This window comes from Solanum pennellii, chromosome 9, assembly GCF_001406875.1.
Source record: "Solanum pennellii chromosome 9, SPENNV200".
NCBI classification, from domain to species: Eukaryota; Viridiplantae; Streptophyta; class Magnoliopsida; order Solanales; family Solanaceae; genus Solanum; species Solanum pennellii.
The window spans coordinates 69040215-69064945 of NC_028645.1; the positions used below are offsets into that span (position 1 = coordinate 69040215).

Here is a 24731-nt window from a genome sequence, read left to right on the forward strand (position 1 = left end):
TATATATATATATATATATATATATATATAAACTTCACTTGTATGTAATTTCAGGCATCATATATTCAAAGTCAATTTATATTTTTCGAAAATAGATATTTGTTAGATAGCAGCACATTTTAACTTGTTAAAATTCGACGTTTCTCATAGTTATTTTTGAAACACAAAATGGGCAGCCATAATCACAAATAATTTTATCACTATATTTGGTTTTGAATTATTCTATAATGCTCATGTTGTTAGGTATGACTAATATCTAGCTAATAATAAACTTGATAACACAAGATCAATATATTAGGCTTTACATATGTTGAGAATATTAAATTATAATGCGTTTTTACAGTACCAAATAAATTAGTTATACGCATATATGGTTGTAATTAACTCGAAATATAGCTATGGAAACTGTTAATACTAATTTAATCTATCATTTAACTAGTGGAATGTTCAAAAGACTTACTAGTGCTGATCCCTTTTGGCTTTTGAGTAATTATTACTCCAATTAATTAATCTCTATTTGTTAGCATTTCTTTATCATGTTCAGCTTTATATATTTATCTTCATGTTAATGAGAATTAAGGTACGTAGTACTATTATTTTTTCATGTTACTGAAAAGAAAAAGGATCTCAAGTTACAACACTAATTATTATAAGAATTTTTAAACTATCTATCAACCTAATTTACGAGCGGCTCAAGTATATTAGTGGCCTAAAGCTAAAATTAAACGGGGCCTTATATTTGAATTGTTAATAACTTTTATGTAATTGATTTCTTCTAGTTTTCAGTTGATAATATAATCATTCTTATTTTAAATTATTTTTCATGAGATATAGTACTCTAAATATGTCAATTTTTTCTAATAATTCGTTCATTTTTCATGAAAATTTTTACTTTTTCTACAAATAGTATTTAATATTTGTTAAAAAATAATAACTTATAACCTATTAATATTAAAAATGAAATCGCTTAAATTTAGGGGCCTAAGACACATGTCTTTTTTTTAACACTGTTGAGCCACCTCTGACCTAACTTTACTGATTAGATAACAGAAAAAAGAGGCGAAACTTTGAATTTTAAATTCTTAAAATAAAATTATAATATTTATTTTATAAATTATTTATCATAGTAAGTACATTTCCTAACACGAACATAAGATATGTTTTAGATCCACCCAAACGCAAAATGTAGATCCACCCTTGCACATGGTTATTCTAATTTTCAACTTAACATATCAATTTTGCTACAATTTATATAACTTATTTTCCTTTTTAGTATATGATTATTAACTATTATGTAATAATTTAATTTTAAATGATCATTTTATCTTAAATAAAATGACTTTTAGCCACATAAATATCTATATTATTTTAAATCATAATTTTTTTTAAAAAAATTCTTTTTTTAAATTTTTTTATGTCAAATCAAATTAACGATAGATAAATTTGACTTGACCTGATAATATAAAACAAATTATATGATAATAATGTATAAAACTAAAATTGTGGGTGTGAATTGTAAAAGATAAAAAGAGGAGACAAAAAAAGTATCGTATTCGATTGAACGCACACCACCGGCACTAAAAACGATTGAATATATAGGCTTTTGTCTTGTCTCCATAATGTTCCCATGCACGCTGGGTCCCAACACCCTCTATTTTTATTTATTTATTTTGAAAAAAATTGCTTCTTTACTATTATTTTATGTAACACTTTTTAGATTTTAAGATTTAAAAAAATCCATCTTTAAACGTAAATTTTTATAGATTGTTTAAACATTTTAAATTATCAATTATTATGATTTATAATGTTTTTTACATAGCTTACAAATATATAAATTTTATTACAAAAAATTTGAACATTTGTGCCTGCCTAACTTAAACAGTTTGACTCTCGAATTTTTGTTTTAATACGTAATAGGTCATTCCATAGTTCTTTAAGTATTATGAAGGTCAAATCTAAGGGCATAGTCATCTTTTGCTGGGGGGGGGGGGGTTACAAAAGCACCTTTTATTGAGAAATTACATTGTATAAGTATAACAATATATATTAATTGTTGAAACTCCTTAATATAGTTTCAGATACTTGTGCTTTTTACAAATCTCTATTCAAATTTTTAGTTTTGTTAATAGTAGAAAAGTTTAAATTTTGAATTTATAATCGTTGGATGCAATTTTACATTCTGTTCAAATAGCTTAAAAGAATTACTATATTATAGCATGTTTCGATGTATTCATTTTTTCATGAACAGATCATAGAGAGTAATCCATTATTTTGGATGGAAAACGAATGTCGTAAGCATGACAAAACAATTATTATAAACTTGAATAAATCATATAATAAAGTGGATATGGTAAACAAAACAAGGAAAAGGAGCAAATCAAAACTAATAAAGCCACCAACAATTATTTTGGTGGTTTAATTAATAAGCACTTTTTTTTATTCTTAATTAATGAGAGATTTTGAATTTGAGTCCATCTGAATACAAAATCACCTTTGTTAAACAGCGTTTAACCTTAATATTAAATTTCCTGACATAAATCCAAAGACCGCAATATAAATAACAAACACTAAATGAAAATCACATATAAATAATTGAAAATGATGAAACCCAAAAATAGGGTATAAGATAGAAAGGCATTACATGTGACGGTTTGCCTAATTAGCATGAACAAAGTCAATAAGAATGAAACATTTACAAGATTATTATTACTTACTAGTATATGAATGATTTGTTAATTATATAGTACCAAAAAAGTCAGAAATCATTTTCAACTTTTTTCAAGAAAACACAACCGTATCTCAATTACTACTATTTGTGTCCTAAAATGTCAACAACCTTACATAAGCAAATGACACATCCATATCTCACTACCATTAATTATTTGAGTATCATGTTCTCCAACCAATTTTCTTTCATTTGATCAATTACAACCTACATATACCTCATAGCCAAAAGGCCAACATTTTCTTTCTTATGGTCCAATTAACATGTATAACACATTAATCTAAATTAATTAGATAGTACATTATCGTAAAACAAAGACTTATGTATTTTTTGTGTATGGAAAATAAAATGAACTGTGACTCCTTTATCACAATCGGAACTCATAATATTTGATTTGTGAGATGAGAGGGTATTATTACTCTAAGAGCTATATTTCTCGTATAAAAATCTCAAAATTTAATTAAAGATGACGAAATTTCAATTTATTTTGTCTTTTAGTCTGAGTGTGCATGCAAGATGGGCTAGCTAGATATGTTTGGTTTTAATAGTGATGGTTTGTGGTCGTGGAGTTGTGTTACATGATTTTCCAAAGTCAATTTAATCAAGCTGGAATTTTATCCCCTTATTTTTTATTTAGTTTATTATTGTGTACTATATAAATAGTTGGTTTAATTTGTTGTTTTTGACTTTCAATAAGAATTTTAATGGCGGTGTCTAAGCTACTTGACAAAAAATATTTATATTTTGTATACCTCGACATTATTTACTTAGTTTCTTCTCTCTTTATTTTTTTTGAGGGGAGACAAAAATTTTAATGGGATGGGAAGCTCACAGGTCATGGTGAATGGAGATATTTTTGACGTGTCATGTCAAAACACTAATAGAAATATTAAAAGTATTGAATGAATAAAATAGAAATATTGTAGCTAGAATTGAATGTGAAAAATATAAAAATGTAATTAGGATCATATGACAAAAATAATTAGATAATCGTGACTTTCAAATTAAATATCCACGCATAAACATGGTCAAACAATTCTTTGTTTAATGCATGATACCACTTTATCTTACTAACTTTCATTCCAATTAGAAATTTAATTATCTTTTCTAAAGACGGGAAAAAGCTTAACATATTTATATTTAGGTTGCTACCTGGGGCCATAATATATATTCTATGGTTACAACTATCTTGGAGAGTGTATATATATAAACATATACATGTATAAATATTGCTTTTCAACTTCGCATTTGAAGCTTTAATTAAATTTGAATCGCAAAGTGAAAGACTTATTTGAGAGTGACGCTCCCAATAAGATTTTCTTCATATCCCTTCTTCAACATTTTTTACGCGTCTACTTGAAAAAACTAAATAAATAATCCGCTCACTAAGTTTTGTATTTTTTGTTACCTTCGAAAGAATAAAGCATAGGAATATTTTTAATAGTGTTAGATTTCTACAGTATTGATAAGAAAATATATCATTGACACCTAATGAATGATACAATGCAACAACAATTAGATTTATAAAAATGGGGTTAAAGACAATTGTATTATAATTAGTCAAACCTAAGTTTTTCCTATTCTCATAGTCATAGTTTTTCAATGGTGTTAGATTATATTTGTTGGTATTGATATTTTAGATAACATACGTCACTTGACTTTCTTATAAGTAAGATAATATGCAATAGTCCGTTGTTTTTTACTAAGAATTTACGTTCTACAATATATTTTACGAAAAATACACTATCATGTCATTTGAAGAATATCAATATAAAAAATAATGTGAAATTCATAATTTTAAATTAAGACAAGTTACCTAACTACAACATATAAAAATGACTAGACGGTACTAAAATATTTACACTAATAATATATAACTTTAAATCATTTTTCTTTTTGTAATAAGTCATAAGAAATCATGTGCGAATTTTATAGGCTAAAATATGGGTTTGAACACCTGACCGATCTGTAAAACTAGGTAGTGTATGTAGATATAGATTTTAAAAGTTGACATAATATTATTTGTTGATACTCATGCTATAAATAAGCTAAATGATGTACTTGATTGAATGTTTGAATTATTTACCTAACATATTAAATATCAGTATTTTAGAAATCTTAAATTCGCGCCAAACTCAAAATTGGGGGAGTTTGTGGGGGTGTAGAGGCGAACCATTTGTCTGTCCCCATAAAGATGATAATGGCACTTCATGATCTAAAGCTTCATCACCTATCTTTTTCCTTTTCTTTTTCTTTTTCTTTGTTGTTTGAGTGCATGGGGGTGGGGTGGGGTGGGGTGGGCTAAAAATCCATATCAATAGGGCACAAATGCACTATTCACATTTAAGGAACTCATCTTGAAGATTAATCAAATGATTCACCCCTTTTTTCTTCTTTAATTTTGTATATTTTTAAATTTTACTAGTGTCACATAAATTATTAAAGAGGAAGTAACATATATTGAGTCTGTGCTGACATGAATTCTAATATGTTAGTATATATATATTAAAAGAGTTATACATATGTGAAATATATGCATGCATAGTTGAATCCTATTAATTAGGTCACTAATATTTTATCACAAGGAAAGCTTCCAACATGTTGCCAAAGGAAGTTTACAAAATGTTTTATTAGGTCATCCGCTTGGAAAAGTATGTGATATTTTACCTTTTTAAGTATAACATGAACATGAAGTCATAAACATATTTCATAAGTAAGCAATCTTTTATAGCTTAAGCTTTTAAGCAAATGATTTCACAATTTCATATGGTATTAAAGTGGCCAGAGGCTCTGGACTTCTGGTTTCGAGCTTTATATACCATCTATTACATTAAAACAAATTCTTACATGGTTGGCTTTTTAAAAAAAAATCAAAAGATATAATTGTAGATATTGAAATTTTGTGGGACTCTATAAGATACGTTCAATTTGAGTTGGGACTCTACAAATTGTGTTCAGCTCAGATAAGGATTCTTGGAGGCTATTCAACCCTAAACCCTAGTTTATGCCTATATAAGGGTACTAAATTCCCTTAAAAGACATCTCAAAAATTCCATAAAGAGATCAAGATCTCGAATGCTCCACGAATTGATGGATTATGCATATAGAGAGGTCAAAATCTAAATCATCCTAGTTCGAGAAATACGCCACTAGTGGCCCTCGAATCATGGATAAATCCTAGGAGAGTAGAATCAAGGGATCAACATAATTGTACCCGCTATCTTAATCAATAAAATTATGTTTCTTCATATTTTATTTGTATGGTTTGTTTATTTTCCATATGCTTAAAATTTGTTTCAAACAAAATTGGCACGCCCAGTGGGACCAAATTTGCCCTTCATATCTTCTCGCTTAAATCAAATCTGAAAATCTGAAAGTGTAAACGTGGAAAAATGAGTACTTCAAGCCTCGTCTTTGAGTTTCACAAGTCTACACTCTGTCAAGCCTTGAAGCAGGGGGCATTTGTAGACATTGAAATTTTGTGGGGCATTTGTAGACATTGAAATTTTGTGGGACTCTACAAGATGCGTTCAATTCAAGTTGGGACCCTACAAATTGTGTTCAACTCAGATAAGGATTCTTGGAGGCTACTCAACTATAAACCCTAGTTTATGCCTATATAAAGGGTACTAAATTCCCTTTAAAAACATCTCAAAAATTCCATAGAGATCAAGATATTGAATACTCCACAAATTAATGGATTATTCATATAGAGAGGTCAAAATCTAAATCATCCTAGCTCGAGAAATACGCCACTAACGGGCCTCAAATCATGGATAAATCCTAGGAGAGTAGAATCAAGGGATCAACAGAATTGTACCCGCTATCTTAATCAATAAAATTATGTTTCTTCATATTTTATTTGTATGGTTTATTTATTTTTCATATGTTTAAAAATTGTTGCAAACTAAAATAAAGTGATTAAAATCGTATTTTCTTTAATAGCTTAAAGTTTAGATGGGTCGATAAATCATACACTTTTAATATTAAGAATTTATAAAAAGAAGATCTCCTTGCCTTTTCTTTTAATTCTTGCATGCATGCTTATGAAGTTGATGATCATTGATAGAGGCCTTTATGTGTAGGGATATGAGGCTGAGCAATCCAGCACGCGGCCTTAAATCTATCCTTGTCAAAGCTGCATGTACCACAACATTAATAATAATTATTACTATATCGTGGTCCATACTTCACCAACATATAATATCATCACATCCTAATTGCTTAATAATTAGTCCTCCATAAATATCTCATTTTAGAAAGAAAAAAAAAGTATTGAAATCAAACTACTATTTTCGTTTTCAACTATTGACAACTTTAAAAGTAACCTTTTATTGACTAATTAAACTTAGATACACCCCCGATCTATCAGTTAACATAGCATGTAGTCTCAAACTCTCGTAGCAGCAACATATTTACTCTTAATAATTAGCTGACAGAAGTGTTGAGTAACTACTAAACTTGACGAGAATTTAAGGGTGTATTTTACTCATGTTGCAAGATCTAGGGTATATTTAAGTTTAGTTAGTCAAGTCTGTCGATTACTCGAAGATAAAACTAATGACTCACGTCTAAGTTTAAGGTGTTTTCAATAATTATCTCCACATATTTGCATATCTATTTCTTGGATAATTGATGCCTCATCACTTCCCCAAAACATGCCCAATTTTCTGTTTTTGTATCTCAAATTAGGATCCTACTTTTAATTTTGTCGACTTCACCCTCCCTAATGTGATACTGACACATATTAAGCAAATGCAGAGGAGGAGGAAAATGCGTTTTCTTGTAAGTATTCTCAAATTATTCACAAATCTTATGTCACAACACATAATGCAATCAGAAGGATTTGTAAAATTAATTACAATAAATTGAAGTTGATTGATAGCCACAACCTAACCACCACACATTTTTTATTTATTTTTATAAAAAGGTGAAATAACATATAAAAGTTTGTCAATCATTTCACACACTCTGAGAAAGAAGGGTAAAATATATCCTAGTTAGGTTTATTAACCATTTTAAATATGTTTAACCACGATGAATCAAGAAAATCACATTAACTTATCCACACCAAAAGAGACCGCGATAGGTTATAGACTCATAGTGACATGTAAAAATATAGACTCTAAAAATTTTAAAAGTGAAAATGTGGAAAATAATTTCCTAGAAATAATATCTGGGAAAATAAATGAATTTTTACTTATTTTTTAGTATTTGATAAGTAAGCAGTAAATATTATGCGAAGAACATTTATATGTTATCTAGTAAAACACTATGAAGCGTGATGGGATGGAAAATGGAGATTCTTGGGTGGCAAGGGATTAGGGTTGGGGAGATTGGGTGGAGACGATAAACTTTGAATATCACTTGTGCAACTCATTTAATCATTTTCTTCATTTTTAAAGAACTTTTTTCCTGACCAAACATAGAAAAGTAAAAAAGTCCCTACAAAACACTTAATTAAAACATTTGTGGAGTTCGTCTCCCTATAAAGAAGAATGTTTAAAAGTAATTATTTGACCACCCAACTTCCCCATCCAGTATTTCCACTTTGCTCTTACAACTAACCCCCTCACCCGGGAAGGGAAAGTGGGAAAGATTACTTTATGCAAAGTAAAAACACTATGAACTATTGCGTTAATTAATAAAGGTATAAGAAGATTCTTAAGAAAAGAAATTTGAAGAGTAAAACATGGTAGGGACACAGCACAAAGACTATCTTTCATAACTTTTCCTTTTACATCTTTTGGATTTTTTTCTTTTCATCAAGGACGGACTTAATTTGACTCAACACGGGTTAACTTACCAGATCCAGACAAAGTAAGAATTAACAGACTGAGAGGTCTTTCTTGATTCCATGGGTGGTGGTGCAAAGCCGTTCTTAGTACTATCTATGCGAGTCTTGTATAACACTTGACTCTACTTTCCATAATTAATAATAGTAGTTTTACATGAATTCACTTTGAATACTTTGGGTTTCATACAATAATATGCTACAAGATAACAGTGTGAACTCTGAGTACAATACAATAATATACTACAAGATAACAATCACAAAATAAACTTCAATAGAAGAGTAACTTTAAGGAAGTTTCTTCAACAGTTAAAATTTTAACTAGTACTGGGAAACAAAAAGTAAGAAATTAACCAGAGAATGTTTAAATGGGCACCTAAAAAGAATTGAAGCATTCTCTCATGCATCTGTAAACAATGAAGAAAATTTTGTAGTGAATGCAAAGAACTGACTACTACTAGTTTTACTTCCATCGCAGGGATTGTCTTATCCCAGTATAGATAAGTCCCAAGGACCGCCCTATCAAGCTAACCAGAAAAAATGAGATAGCATCGCTCAACCTAGAAATGACAGTTCTTATCATCGGCATGGCAATATCAGCCAATTCAAGGAGAAGGCTGTAGTAATATCTCCTGAAAGGATAAAGTAAGACAACGACAGTAAGTAAATTATATTTTGGGCTTGCTAATGCCAACACATTACAAAGGGCACTAACAAGATTATTCAAACATGTTTTGATGTATAAATGGAGAATGTGATCATCAGTAACAAGAATCTGTTATCAGGCATGTTTTTGTACAAGGAATAAGATGTAAAGTCTGTTGAGGCTTCAGGTGCCAATATAATCACTGGTGTAATAAAACCAACTAACTATACCCCATGTGAAATAACTTCTTGCAATACAAGACCAAATCTCAATAAACAGCATTAGAACTTCCAATGTTTCAGGCAATTCTGCACTGCATATGATATTTAAAACAAAAAAGCATCAACAAACATATATTTGTCTAATAACGAAGATTCTCATTATTTCATGGGGCTCAACAATATAAATCTTCACCCCACATCTGATAGCTCCACGGAAAAGGATGAAGGTATAGAAGCCCTAAGAAGACTGTCGTCAAGGTCTCAAGCTAATAAAATGCAAGACAAGGTTGCTGGCCTTCAATGGGAAATTAAGAAGATACTTATCGTGGAAGAAGAGCCCAAGAATTATGGCGAAGAGTGGGCTAAGTGCTTTACATATTTTATACTCCAAGCCTAAGTACAAGAGGAGGAAGATCGGGGCCCACATAGAACCCCAAAAGAGCTGAAAATTCTTTCGAAAAATGGACTGAGAATCACGCCCAAAAGAGCTGCAATTTCACAACTAAAAGGGGCTACTTAGGTGTGTGGTTTTTGGTTCTAAAATTGAAACTTCCCTTCTTTTGTTAGGTAGTTTTGGGAAGAAGTGTGACATTAGTTTCTACTTGTTTTCCTAGTTTTACGTTTCTTAGTTTAAAGTTCCCTAGTTAAATTTTACTACTTAATTCCATAAAAGTAGAATCTGAATCTCATGGTGTCTGGGAGAGAGGTACACATTGTGCCCTATATAGGGGTATTACCTTTGTTTTTTAAACACAGCATTATCAGTAATATTATTGAGAGTTATTTTCTTTACACATTTGTATATTGGCTACATGGAGTTTATCACCCAACCTTATAAGAACTACTCCCTCCGTCTACTTTTAATTGTCATGTAGCGTTTTTTTCAAAAGTCAATTTGACTAATTTTCAAAGTTATATTAGATTACATTAATTCGATATTTTCAACAAAAAATTTAAATATTCAGTAACTATACGAAAAGTACTATAAATTGCAATTTTTTGCATATCAATATGATGAAAAAATACATCGCAAAATGTTTGTCAAAGCTCTATTGTTTGACTCTAAAAAAGGAAACCATGGCAATAAAAAGTGAACGGAAGGAGTATTTATTTTGAGAGGTAAGATTGATTTGTGCATGATATCTATGGTTCTACGCGATTAATTGAAGAAAGTAATTGTCCTATACTAATTATTGACTCAATTAAGGGTCTAGATCACTTTCATCTAAGTTCTTGAATTGAAGCTGCTAGTAAACATGATTAGCCCTGATCCACTTATTAGGTCTACCACAAACAATAGGGTTCTTAGTAATTAATTTTTGAGATGTGGGAATTTATTTCTCGAATTTTGCTCATCTTTAATCTTCATATTTTTGTTTTCGCATTATTTCCTTGTTTTTTTTAAAGTAAGTTGATTCGTATCAACATCTCTTAAGAAAATATAAACAAACAACAGCCATTATTTTTATCAACAATTCCCTAACTGCTCAGCAGTAGAGCAAGTGTCCTGAACCTTACTGTCATGTCCTAGAATTATAATTGCAATTCTGTCCACTTAGTGTCCCCAATTGTCAATGCAACTCTCTAGGTACACAATCATGCATTTCCTCTATATACCATCACAACATTATCCTATAAATTTGTAGTTATTAAAGACATCTTAAGGTTTGCGTACACTTTATCCTCCCCAGACCCCACATGGTATGTTGTTGTATAGCAGTTCCAACATTGGGAATGAAGTTTAATATTCTACTTAATCAAAAACTTTAAAGATTAGTTGTAGAATTACAGTTCTAACATTGTGACTCAAGTATCACAATTAACGGACTTAAGTCCAAAAGTTACTTAAATCACCCACAACTACGAACGGTGACAATCACCCAAGAAGATCCCAGGTCCCAGGGCATCACAAGAAGAAGACCAAAATTGAAATACACAATACAAAATAAGCATGAGAATAAAGGCTTCTACTTACCATCCAGTCAAGGCCCTCAGTTCCTTGGTGCGTTTAACAGGTATAGAGATTTGGTTGATCAAAATAGTACTCAATTGAGATAAAACAGGCTGAGAACTCATCACCCTAAGCTTCTTCCACCAATTATCATTTTGAACTTTGCTCTTGCTAGATTCCTCGATAAGCTGGTGTTGAAAGGTGTACAAGTCAAACCGATCTTCATACATGGAGACAACAGCTTCCATGTTCTGATGCAACCATTGGTTCATAGCAGCCTGTTTAAACATTTCAAAATGCAATTATTCATCACTAGATCAATATGTTATCAATTGCAAAATGCATGTCCTCTGATACAGCAGCTGGCTTATAGCTTTAGACTTCAAAACATTTGTGATTTTACAAGAGTATCATTTGATAAAGAAAATAAAATAAAAAGGTCACACAAACCCAAATAACAGAACACGTAAGCAAAATGGAGGCAGTAATATTTTGCTTGTCAGACGACAGGGGCGCTGAAAGTGTTGCATTCCGGAGAAAAGTTGTGCACTTCTGGCTACACCATAACAAAGAATCAATTTTGGAATTTTATTTTACCTTTTTCAACGGCTTTAACTGGAAAATCCAGAAATTGCATTGTAGTACACTAGTATTTTGAAGGCTACCATACAACCTGTAAATTTCAACAAACAAGCATGACATAAAACACACCCAAAGCACGTCTAACATTGTTCAATTAACTTTGAGATAGCCTGTCCATCGAAAAGGTAGAACAATATTACTTCCTCCAATTCAATTTGTTTTACTTTTCTTTTTAGTCCGTTTCAAAAAGTATGTCTCTTTCCTTTTTTGCTGCTCTTTAATTTCAACTTTCCACATAACATATTTACGACCACAAGATTAAAAAAAACTTTGGTACATCCTATATATCTTTAGTATAAGACCACAAGATTCGAAAGCCTACATTATTTTGGTTTCTTTAATTTAAACTTTTATGATGAAATATAAGGAAAAACGAAACCTAACCACCAACTGAAAACATAAGCACAGAAAAAAAAGGGTGCCAGAACTTGCAATCTCTATTGAAGTGAAGTGGAGAAGAATGTTTTTTTTATAATGGTAGTAGGGGCCAACTTGCGTGCACCTTAACTATTCCAAAGAACTCTTGCTACCTCCCACCAACATAGGTACTGCGTAATTCTACCTACCAAGGCTTAGGCATAGGAGAAATCATCTAGTTTTTTGTATCTGCTGGGATTTAAGCCTGATATCATAGATTTACAACTCACTTCCTTGACCATTAGGCACACCCTTTTGGTGCAGAGAAGAATATATAAGAAAGAGAAAACACAATCCCAAGTGAAGATAAATTGTGTATATATACAAAGAGGGTCAATGATTAACAAATAAAAGAATGTGTTTGTAGTCTCGGAGAAGTTCAATACCTCGTTGCGTAATTTCTGAAGTGCTCGGGTTGACAATGTACATAAACTCAACCCAAGGTTGTTCATTTCATTTGACATACTACTATCAACAGATATAAGCTCCAAATACATACTTGCAATCCCATCTGCCAATATTATAACCAAATCCTCCAGTATAGAAACTCCGTGCTCCATAAACAAGCTATCATTATAAAAGCCAGGTTTCCTGCCATGATAGACAAAAAAGAACATTAAGACATTTTTGGGATTTTTTTTTTGGTTGGGACTCCAGACTCCACAGGGACATCCAACAACACCAACTGCAGGAAGAACATAAGAAACAGTAATAGGCCACGACTTTGGTTCTATTTCAGTTTTAGCTACACTTTGCTGCTGCTAAGGTGACAAGTTGGAAGGACTTCTAAAGTCTTCAAATACTTCAATTATGTCCATCTACTTTTTGTTATTTTGTTCAATACAAACTGCAGGAAGAACATATGAAACAGTAATAGGCCACGACTTTGGTTCTGTTTCAGTTTTAGCTACACTTTACTGCTGCTAAGGTGACAAGTTGGAAGGACTTCTAAAGTCTTCAAATACTTCAATTATGTCTATCTCTAGGGACAGGGACCAGACTATAGAGCCTAATTAAAAAGAATTTGGGCTTATCTTTTGTTTTATTGTTCTTAGTTTAGAGTTTCTTCCACATACGATATGGAATCACCTTGCCAGAGAAAATTCTTTGTTCATTATCATTGACTAGCATGGAGAACAGGGACATCATGTAAGTAGGTAAAGCATCTAAAACACTGTTGACATGTGTCACTCTACCTCCTAGAGACAGGAATTGGCTCTTCCAGTTGACAAGCTTCTTTTCACATTTCTCCAAAACAGTGTTCCAGATACCCTTTGATCTACTCTCTTTTTTCAAACTGTTTGAAGATCCTAAAAAACACAGATACCTTTTGATTTACTCTTAGATCCCAAAGGCATTCCAAGATATACAGTTGGTAGCTCTCCTACGTTACCCCCCAAAATATTGGCTAAACTGATGAGATCAGGTATCTCATTTACTTTTAGTGGGTAAAAGCTTTTACCCCAGTTGATGTGAAGTACTGAGAATCGGAAATAGCCATTTCCCATTTTCAATATGCTGATAACACTCTATTTCCGATTAAGACCCTCCATTGCCAAAACAAAAGGAAAGGGGACAAAGGATCTACTTGCCTAAATCCTCTCTCAGAAGAAAGGCTATGCCTTATCGGCAGTTAATAGTCTTTGATCTTGAATTTCCTCTTAGTCAATTGACTAAAGATATTTTTGTTTTTGTAACCCCAAATTGCCCTGGATAGTTCTCCTCCATTCTTTAGGTTTTGTTAAAGAATGACAAAAGTCCCACATCGGTGGTTAATGAGATGAGTGGACTCCTTATAAGGCTTGGGCAATCCTCCTCCCTTTGAGCTAGCTTTTGGGATGTGAGTTAGGCCTAAGACCTAATTTCACATGGTATTAGAGCAGGGCCCGTCTCACCCGATGTTGTGCCCCCAAAATCAAAATTGCCCACGCACTAGATGCTAAGCACTGGGTGTGAGGTGGGGTGTTAAAGAATGACAAAAGTCTCACATCGGTGGTTAATGAGATGGATGGACTCCTTATAAGGCTTGAGATAGCTTTTGGGGTGTGAGTTAGGCCTAAGACCTAATTTCACAGGTTTCATTTTCAGAGCTTTTAATTTAAAAGGTGAGATGTAATCTGGTTTACTAGCACAAGATCCCACCAAGCTCTAACTCTTCCCTTGAAATTTTCAGTCCATAACCACCACCAATATTACTAAATGTTCAAATATTACTGAATTGTTTTTTATTAAAGAAAAAAATGACGTTATGGAAACAAAACACAAAAATAACATCTTTATTTTGATCAAATACCAATGCAATTGGAACACCAATCGTTTGACATCATTATAAGTCCAAATAGATTAATGCAACACAATGACCCTCATTATGTCAATTTAAACAAGTTACAATTCAAAGTGAATACTCTGTAAAAATTTTGGTTCTTTGGCTTCTAACATGCCAATAATAGTGAAGCATTTCGCATGTTGTAAGATAATGATGAGAAATAAGTGGAATTGAAAATGAATTAGAAGTTGTTTCGTAGTTCATTTAATGGATGGGACACATCTGCCAAATGGCAGCATATATATTAAGTCGTCTTCACCATTTTATTGTTTTACCTTTAGTTCTTCCATTAGAATGAAGAGTTTCGTAGAATGAATAAAAGAAGAGTAATGGGTTTTGGATCACATAATTAAATGCATAATATATAGCATACATATAAGCCACAGTTAATGAACATCTTTGAGTTCATTGGAATATTTGGAATCGGTAACTTATTTATGTAATAAAATTCTTACATTTATTTATACATATAATCATGAATGTATCATTTTATTAAATCAATAAAAAAAAATTAACGGGCGTCTTCTTTACTCTTTTTACCTAATAACTTCATCTTTACATTAAAAAAAATTAAAAGGATTTCACAAGTAGTGTGACACGGCTCACCCACCACGTGTTACAAAATTTTGAATCTTCCAAAAATAACCTTTTACAACACTAACAATTACAACTCACACCCATTCTATTCAAAAACACTCCACGAAACTCTTCCCTTACACAACCCCAAAATTTCCTTAAAACAAAAATTATGAAGAAGATTTGTGCTTCAATAGAAACGATTGAAAAAGGCACGCTGATAGATATTGTTGAAAGAGTGGCTTCTAGGTCATTCAAAGACTTAATAAGTCTCCGATTGAGGTATATATAAAGAATTATATATAGGGAGATTTCTTAATTTTTGCTTTCATCACTATTTCCCTAATTTATTGTTTTTTTCAGTTCAATGCTATTTAACACTTTAGCAAGTGAAGAAAGCGTTTACCAGAAGGTATCATTTGAGGACTTCCCAAAATTCTCTTGGTCTGTGAGAACAAGAGAACAAATAAATAAAAGGGCTTCATTTATTAGTAGGTGCATAAATGCTGGAAATAAAGAAGCATTGTACAAAGTTGCGACGGTAATTTTAATTTCTTTTTTAGCTTGCTATTTTCCAGTGAGTTTTTCAGTCTGATTTGTACTATCCAAACTTTGTAAAATGCTTCTTCATTAATTGTGGCTTATATGTATTCTATTTATTATGCATTTAATTATGTGATCCAAAAAATTACTCTTCTTTTGTTCATTCTATGGATCTCTTCATTCTAAATGGAAGAACTAAGGGTAAAACAAAGCAAAAAAATGGTGAAAACGACTTATAGATGAGGTCATTCGGCAGATGTGTCACATCTATTAAATGAAGTATGAACTACAGAACAACTTCCCATTCATTTTCAATTCTACTTGTTTCCCATCATTTATCTTATAACACATGTGAAATACTTCACTATTATTTGCATGTTAAAAGTCAAAGAGCCAAAAATTTTATAGGAGTATTCACTTTGAATTGCAACTTGTTTAAATTGGCATAGTAAGGGTCATTATGTTGCATTAATCCATTGGACTTGTAATGATGTCAAAAGATTCGTGTTCCGATTGCATTGGTATTTGATCAAAACAAACGATGTTATTTTTGTGTTTTCTTTCCATAACGTCATTTTTTTCATTAATAAAAAAAAATTCAGTAATATTTGAACATTTAGTATAGTATTCTCAAATTTGAAAAAAGAATTAGTCCTCTCACGGAGGACTATAGGACAGTGATCAGAAGTGAATTGTGCAAGACTGATTGTTTAGTGTTTCTAAAAGAGATTTCCCACTCTTCAAATATCAGGAATCTATCAAGTCTAGCAGCTATATCATGGCCTTCCCCTTTCCTCCAAGCGAAATTACTGCCTGCTAATTGCACATTCAGTAATGTCGTATCTTCTATGAATTCAGAAAAATCATTCATTGCTTTGTTGAATCAAGTGAAATTCTTTTTTTCAAGCAAAGTTCAACAAGAGATTTGTTCAAAGAGATTTAGGAACATCTCAAAAGCTTTTTCAAGACATCAACAGCTCCAACATACAGTTTAAAATGAAAGAATCATACATGCAACTCATTCTGCTAAAATTATGCTACATGAATATAGCGGGAATATTGTTGGCAGCAGGTATAATGACGACTAGCTCTTAGCCCAAATAAAAGGTAAACAAACAAAAAAAATTATAAGAACAAGAATTACATTGTTCATTGTACATTCATGAATAAGAGAAGCAAGGGCTAATTTTCTTACCTGAGAAAACCAAAGCTAAGAACACAAATAAATTCAGCAAATAGTTGCTCCTTCCCTGACTTTCTGATGTTTGTCAGGACTCCATATCCATTTAAGTTATTAATTGCTGAAGAAAGATATTCCTGACAATGCAATAGAAAGAAGAAAGATCTAAATAATACAGACTTGCAGCCTTATGTTCTTTCCCAAAATATAAATACATATTTCAAGTCATACTGTGTTAGTTTTGCCATTTCGCAGAGAGAGTTCCTCTTCAAGCCAAATAACACATAAAGGCTGGCACAACCTCTGAATGACATCATTAAAAATGCCCAGAGAGTCATCATTGCCGGAGGTAACAGCATTTGCAGAAATACTATCTACCTGTTAAGGTGTAAACCATTATTAAAGACAGAAAAGGAAAGGAAAAACAAAATGAACTATAAAGCCATCACTTCTGCTCTTCCATCTTCAAAAAAATGGACCTTAGGCCTAACTCAATCCTGAGAGATAGCTCATAAGGCTATAACTCATATCCTCAATCAATGTGAGATGTTAAAACCACATCTGGAGAGTGGATAATATAACATGAGAGCACAACAATGGAAACCCAACAACCGGGATGCACAGGATTTTGCTACCATGTTAAGAAAAATGAACATTCGACCTTAATTCCAAAAGCTAGCTTATGGGATGAGAATTGTCCAATACAAAGTAAAGAGACTAGCTCATATATCGACCAATGTAGGACTCATGAGTCAATTGTACGTGTATTTTATTAACAAGGTATGAGAGCCAAATGCTCAAACCCATTCATGTTGTATGACCCTATTTTCAACCCCCGTATTATGTTATCTGCGCTCCAAGTGAACATAGTGGAGCTTGCGAGGGATATTAAAACTGGTATACCACTCCACTTTTAAGAATGGTTGAATCCTAAGTGTACTTTCAGTAAGATTATGAAGGATCTAGTACAAGATGTTTTCTTCAGAGACAAATTCATATGTACCTAAATTGTTTCACTATGCTCCACTAATTTCATGAGTGAATGAGTCTAGTTTAAAGTATCACCAAGATATTTTATCTAATAAGGCAATGATAGAGACAGTGCCTGCCTCTTTCTTGAGCAATTGAAAGGACGCCCACAACAGCCTTAACCTTGGACCTTGAGCAAGGGCGGACAAATTTGAAGGTTGTTTTCCACGATTCTGTTCAAATTCAATAGCACCAAGATCCACTTGTTTTATGGAAGACCGAGAATTCATTAGTTTTTCTTTTACGACATCCCATGCAAATTCTATGCTGATGCGATCATTGTTTCTCCTCACACTGCAGTTAAACATGGAAAAGAATTAACAATGAAAAGTGACACATAGATCTAACAATTAAAAAGTTACATGGATCAAATGTTGTCAAAAGACTGCAAAACACCTTCAGTTAACTAACAATACCACATAAAAATGCACTGGTCTAACAACCATTCTTACCTACCCAAAGAGGTCATCCTTTCAGGGTCCACATCTCCACTTTGGATCTTTCCTCCAGTATCTAAAGGAGAATTTTTTACAGTAGGTATTACTCCAGCTATATATGTAAGGACTATGCTGGTCATGAGAAGCATTTGGTCAATGGTAGGAACCCATTCAGAAGTTACTATAGCATCAGCATCAACAAGAGAAGCGAGGCAAAAGCAACTCTTGCAACTTTGCATTTTTGATCTTCTCTCCAACTTCATTAAGTACGGAGTAATGACCTTCCACATGCTCGATGATGGAAAGCGAGATATTTTACAACTCCCAAAGCAAAATCCCCTGAGCCATAGATTGTGAGTATCAGACATTACTGAAATGAAATTTCTTTCTTTAACAAAAAAATGGGAATGACCTTATTATATTGATGGCTATGCAATAAAAAATAAGAGGAAGGCCTGTCTATTCAAACACGGAAGCCTAAATTTAAACTCCATAACTAGAAACTCTAAGGGATAAAGAAGCTTTAGAGTGACACAGTCTTCGAGCTATGTTTTACAATTTCATCTTTTTTTTGCAACTATATCCATAGAAATCTGGTTACCTTTATCTCAAAAAATAAATATCCAGAGAAATCTAAGTGGTCAGATCAGGAAACAAGACCTGTGCATTAACATAGGTGAGCTTTTCGGCATGAAGAGTTGCTGTTTCAAGAGCTGTCCACTGTCAAGCAGCTTAAAACTTGATGTGAAAGCCACCTGTCCTGCCATCTGTAATTTTGTTTTCTTACTAAAAAGATTCAATTGATTTTTCACATACTGCAAGATGCTCACACGACCTTGACTTCCAAAGCAACAACTGCATAACAATAAATGATAAATCAATTACAATGATGAACATCCAGTCCCTGCAAAAAAGTATCCTAATAATTTTTTTCTTTTCCACGTGATGTGCTATGTTACATATTTTACCTTTTTTCTTTTGTACAACAATGGCATAACCAATGTAATCCCACAAGAGAGGTATGGGGAGGGTAGGATGTACCAGACCTTACCCTACCTTTGTAGGGTAGAGAGGTTGTTCCCGATAGACACTTGGTGCAACAGGTAGTTCTGAAAAATGAAGAATAAGACACTACGTGAATACTAACTAATACTACTAAAAGCATGCTTGGATTGGCTTAAAAGTTGGTCAAACCTACTATTAAGTCATTTTTAGATTTTAGGAGTGTTTGGCAAAGTTTAAAATTAAGTTTAAAATGACTTTAAAAAAGTTAAAAAGTAAATACTCCCCTACTTTTCATTTTTTAACGTAAAAGTTACTAAAGTTTGACTTTTTAAAAACTACTTCCAAAAAACTACTTTTTTAAGTTAAGCCAAACGGACTCTAAATAAGGAGAAGAGGAGATTGACAGCTTGCCTCTCCCAAATAAAAGTACGACAACACTTACTACATACCACCCCTCTACCCTTATTCTCGACCTCCATATCATTCTATATGTGGTCCTCAATAATTTAAAATGTGTCATGTCCTATCTAAGCACCTCCCTCAACTTCTCCTTGCCTATCTCTACCTTTCCCAAATCCTATTATAGTCAACTTCTCAAACCTCCTTACCGGTGCATCCGTGCACCTCCTCTTCATATGCACGAACTATCTCAACACTGCTTCCCTCGTCTTGCCTGCCACGAATGTCACTCCCACCTTGTCTTGTATAACCTGGTTCATAATCTTTATCTCCCCTAGTATGCACACACATCCATCTGAGCATCCTCATCTTTGCTACCTTCATCTTCTGATCGTATGCGTTCCTGACTAGCCAACATTCTGCCTCGTAGAACTTAGCTTCAACCTTGGTTACACATTCTTATCACAAAATAACCCAAATGCGAACCTCCATTTCACTCAATCTGCTCCAATACGATATGTGACATCATTACCAATCTCCCTGTTAATTGGATCATAGACCCAAGATACTTGAAACTTCCTCTCTTGGGGTATTACTTGTGTATCTATCTTCACTTCCACCTTCACTTCATGTGTTTACAGCCCAGCAACTTGCACTTTAGATCCTCGATTTTAGTCTTGCTTAACTTGAAACTTTTAGATTCTAGATATTGTTTCCAAACTTCTAGCCTATTGTTAACTCCATCACGAGTCCCGTCAATCAATAACTATGTCATATGTGAATAACATACAACATGGTACCTCCCCTCGACTATGTCACGTTAATTTGCCTATCGCTAAGACACATTTAATCTTTTGTATTTGGATTAAATTAGAAGGCAGCTTAACATACGAGAGTCGAAGTGCATTGTTGCTCCAAATTTGCAGAAAGCAAAAACATGACTATGCAACTTTCATAGTGTATGAATGAAACATGTTCTCACCCATACATATGAATTCCAACAAGAAGAAAAAAAACAATGAGTTTTGTCTTATTACATTATAATAGAGTTAATCAAACTTCTGTAAAATCCCAACGCATTAGACAAATAAAACTTGAATCAAATTACATTTGTCCGCCCTAAATATGACCTGTAAAAATTGTAAATGAAGCTTTAGAAAGGCTAAACAACCACTTGCACCCTTAAAAAAAATAAACTATCATAAAACATCAAAATACAATACAAATGTATGCATAAAAAGAAGTAGCATTCTAGTTCCCCGCATATTTGGATTGTACTATTCACAAAGTGTATTACACTTCACCATAGCATCTATGATACCAACAAAAACCATACTAATAAAGCTCCTCACGTATCGTGTTCACTTCAACAAACAAAATGCACAAAATTTATAAAATCGGACAGAGCATTGAAGAACATATACTTTAATCAGCAACAGCGATACACATATCAATGATTTTCTAGCGGAAGGCAGAATCCTTACAACTCTAGAAACTCACTGATGTGTAAAGGCACAATCCGTGCGAGCAGAATAAAACCCTAGATACCATAGAGGGAGAGGAGAAAAACGGAGAAAGCGATAGGGAAAGCAGTGGTGGGAACGAAGCTTACTCGATTGGAAATGTTTGTAGGTGGAGTGATGGATGGACCAAATACCCGCACAGGAGGATAACCACCACAATGATATTCACATATATACCAAAAGTCAAATACCGCACACCCTTTATTTGTGCTGCTTATTTGTTTGGTTTGCTTTAGTTGGAGCGGCTGCTCAGATTCTATTATAGGCTAATCTTGATCCATCCAATTGAATTTTGAAAGAGAAAAAACATAAAAGGTGTGTTGTACGATCAAAAAAATTAATTTTTTTATTTTTAGTTGGCTTAAATAAATATTTTTTGAATAGGAATATTTTTTTTAAATTACCTTCAAAATTTAAGAAAATTCCTAAATTCTACTTTATCCTTTAATTTTTTTTCTTATCCTACTCCGTACCCCAAATCCAACCCTGTCCATCTAAAAAAGAATTAAAATTTTCAATTTTTTTTTATTTTTTCAATTTCGAATATTTTTACTCATACCTTCTAACCAAACCCCAATTCCCTACCACCCAAATTAACCCGCCTCCCCCAAAACAAACAAAAAAATATTTTAAAATTTTTTTACAAAAAAATTTAAATTTTAATTACCGAACCCAACTCCAATCCTTTCCCCCACTCCCACAAAAAAATCATTTTGAAAAAAATATTTTAACTTTTTAAAATTTTATTTTTTACTCCATTCCATACCTTAGACCCCCTCACTTTGTTCAAATTTTTTTTTAAAAATAATCACAAATTTAAATTATTTTTTTTATTTTTTACACCACTTTCATCTCCCCCCCACCCCCAACCTAGGCCGTCAAAAAAAATTAAAAATGGAAAAATATTTTAAATATTTTTTAAAAAAAATTTTTTTTTTTTGGAAAATATTTTCCTGGTCAGATTTTGGATCGAAAGTATGGGTCAGGTCCTGGGTCAGATTTTGAAATAGTCATTGGAGTTTGTCCTAGTTTGGGTGTTAAGATCAGGTCCTAGATCAATTATGGGGCTAATTTTCGAATCATAAATTATTTTCCTAAAGAATATGTTCTAGTCTCAAGCCAAAAATAAAAGATATTTTTTAGAATATATTTTTCATTCACCAGCCAAACATTAAAAAATATTTTATATTCACCAACCCAACATGAGAAAATAAGTTACAAATCCACTTGTTTTCCAAGAAAATATTTTCTTGGAAAACATTTTCCGTCCTACCAAACACACTCAAGATCATCATTGAAGTTATCTCAAATCTTCAAAAGAACACCTTAACTTTGTAAGTGTTCTATTGCCCCTCAAAAGTTTTGAATATCATTGTAAAAGGTTGACTCATTTTCTCATCTATGAAGACGTGTGTGATTCTCACTCCTTTCACCTTTTTTAATTAAATTTAAATATCAATCACATAAGGATAACAGAATTGAATCTTAACAAAAACCCTTCCATTTGGTTGTCATTCACTCTTCCTTTCCATAAACTTTATCGTTTATATTCTTCCGAATACCATTTTTCTTGCAACTAACCGTAGTAGTTGTCCTATTTTTAAGTTGATTTTCATCAATTTAATATACATAATATATACAGTATTTCTATATTGAATCAGTTCTTTTTTTTTGTTTCCCTATTTTTCTTCTCCTTTTTCTCTAGTTTTCTTTGTTGTTGATGGTCTGCATCAGAATCTAGATAGTAAAAAAGTACTTCTACGTCAGTCTTGAGCATTTTCATGTCAGTATACATTTTTTCACCTTAACTCTATAAACAAATTTCCTAAATTTTGAATCTATTGAACAACTTTTCAAATCCTCAATTGTCAATTATATGATCTCTCAAAACTCCAAAATTAAGAGAAAAGTATAAAGAGTCTATTGCTCAATATGAAAATTTTGAAATGCATAAAAGATACAGTTTCTCTCTCCATTAGTCTATTTATAATTTTCCCAACAATTAGTTTAACACAATTATATTTTTCAACTCAACTACTAAACTCAACAATATGACCACCCATTATCTTTTCAACATCATTTTTTTGGCCTTTAAACAACTAACGTACCAACATACAATCCTATGTCTGTACTGATCATATTTTGTATTTCTCCTCCCTTTATGCAAGGTTGAGAAACAATTCTACTTTTATAGTAGTTAGTCAAAAACTTAGAGTTGCACATTGTGTTGGTATTGATCCTGTAACATTTATGTCTAGGATTGTAGGTTTTTATAATGAAATCAAAAGATTTGAAATCTTTGTTTGCATGAAGTATTCAAGGACAACCATTAGCTTTGCATTTTAATATGGCCCTTCTTTGATCATTGTGGATCTTATATAGTTGACAACCTCTCTCTATTGCGTACTTGCTCAAAGCTTCTCTGAATTTTTTCACATTTTCAAGTACCATATTAAATTTTCCTCACAACTTTTTTTCATATTGGATCATATGAGACCCATTTGTCCTTCTTTCTTACCTTTAAAATATCCGATCTTTCAACATCTCTTCCCCACGAATACTATCATAAGAGGTTCATCACTTACTAGCTTACTAGTTATTTTTTTTCTTGGGTTTATCAATGTCTTCAAAATTAAGATCTATGATAATTTCTCTCAGAAAACACTCAGCAATTTTTTTTTCTTAGCTCTTTTTTTTCTTCAAATATGCTTTCAAATCCTTCTTAACTATGCTCAGCTCTTCATGAATATGTCTCCCATAACCATCATCGTCACTACAAAAGTCAACATTCTCATCACTTTCAATGCCACTGTGCACAATAGTTTCTACTTCATCTTCCTTCGAACCTTCTTCTTCACTAGAAAACTTAAATTCATCTTCAACCTCATTTGTGTTTCTGCTGCAATTTTCTATCATATTTGACTTTTGAACCCTGACAATTTGTTCTCTACCATCAATAAGTGTTATTTCTTTATCAAAAGGTGCATTGAGACCTTCACCAACTTTGTTGGTAGATTCTATATTAGGTCTATCCACTTCATTGCATGTGATCTCAAAAGACTCATTGGTCACATGTGTAGTTTTGATTAAAAAAAAAGATACTCGCCCTTTATGATAGATATAAATGTCCATACTATCCCAACAACCAACAAATTGGCTAAGACCAACAAATCCTTATCTTTAACCAATTCTATCAAATTGTCAACTTGAGCAGCTTCATTTCATATTTTTCTGGCAACCCCAAAATCTCAGCAATAGTCATTCTCTTTCAGAATAGACAAACGGTCTAGGCATATTCTATCCCCCCCCCCCCCAAA

General features: G+C 32.3%; 1 protein-coding gene across 6 annotated transcripts; it reads right to left on the reverse strand.

Annotated features, from left to right (window-relative positions):
- Window positions 1-8734: 8734 nt before the first annotated feature.
- Window positions 8735-21661, reverse strand: LOC107031185. 6 transcript variants are annotated; one of them, XM_015232463.2, is made up of 10 exons: window positions 21504-21659; window positions 19456-19596; window positions 19148-19342; window positions 18503-18826; window positions 18131-18344; window positions 17253-17399; window positions 17037-17158; window positions 12783-12987; window positions 11362-11615; window positions 8735-9151 (listed from the first exon to the last, which is right to left on the reverse strand). In XM_015232463.2, exons 3-10 carry the CDS (start codon window positions 19252-19254, stop codon window positions 8983-8985), a joined length of 1542 nt encoding a protein of 513 aa, XP_015087949.1. In that variant the 5' UTR covers window positions 19255-19342; window positions 19456-19596; window positions 21504-21659; the 3' UTR covers window positions 8735-8982. The 6 variants fall into 6 exon arrangements, with proteins under 6 accessions (XP_015087949.1, XP_015087950.1, XP_015087952.1 ...); XM_015232464.2 differs by having other exon boundaries at window positions 21376-21514; XM_015232466.2 differs by lacking the exon at window positions 19456-19596 and having other exon boundaries at window positions 21392-21659.
- Window positions 21662-24731: the final 3070 nt, after the last annotated feature.

Coding starts and splice junctions, on each gene's coding strand:
- LOC107031185 (XM_015232463.2), bottom strand. CDS start 19,254: ATGGCAGGACAGGTGGCTTTCACATCAAGTTTTAAGCTGCTTGACAGT. Junction 17,400..18,130: donor TTCAATTGCTCAAGAAAGAG/GCAGGCACTGTC, acceptor ACACCTTAACAG/GTAGATAGTATTTCTGCAAA. Junction 17,159..17,252: donor GAAATGGCAAAACTAACACA/GTATGACTTGAA, acceptor TTGCATTGTCAG/GAATATCTTTCTTCAGCAAT.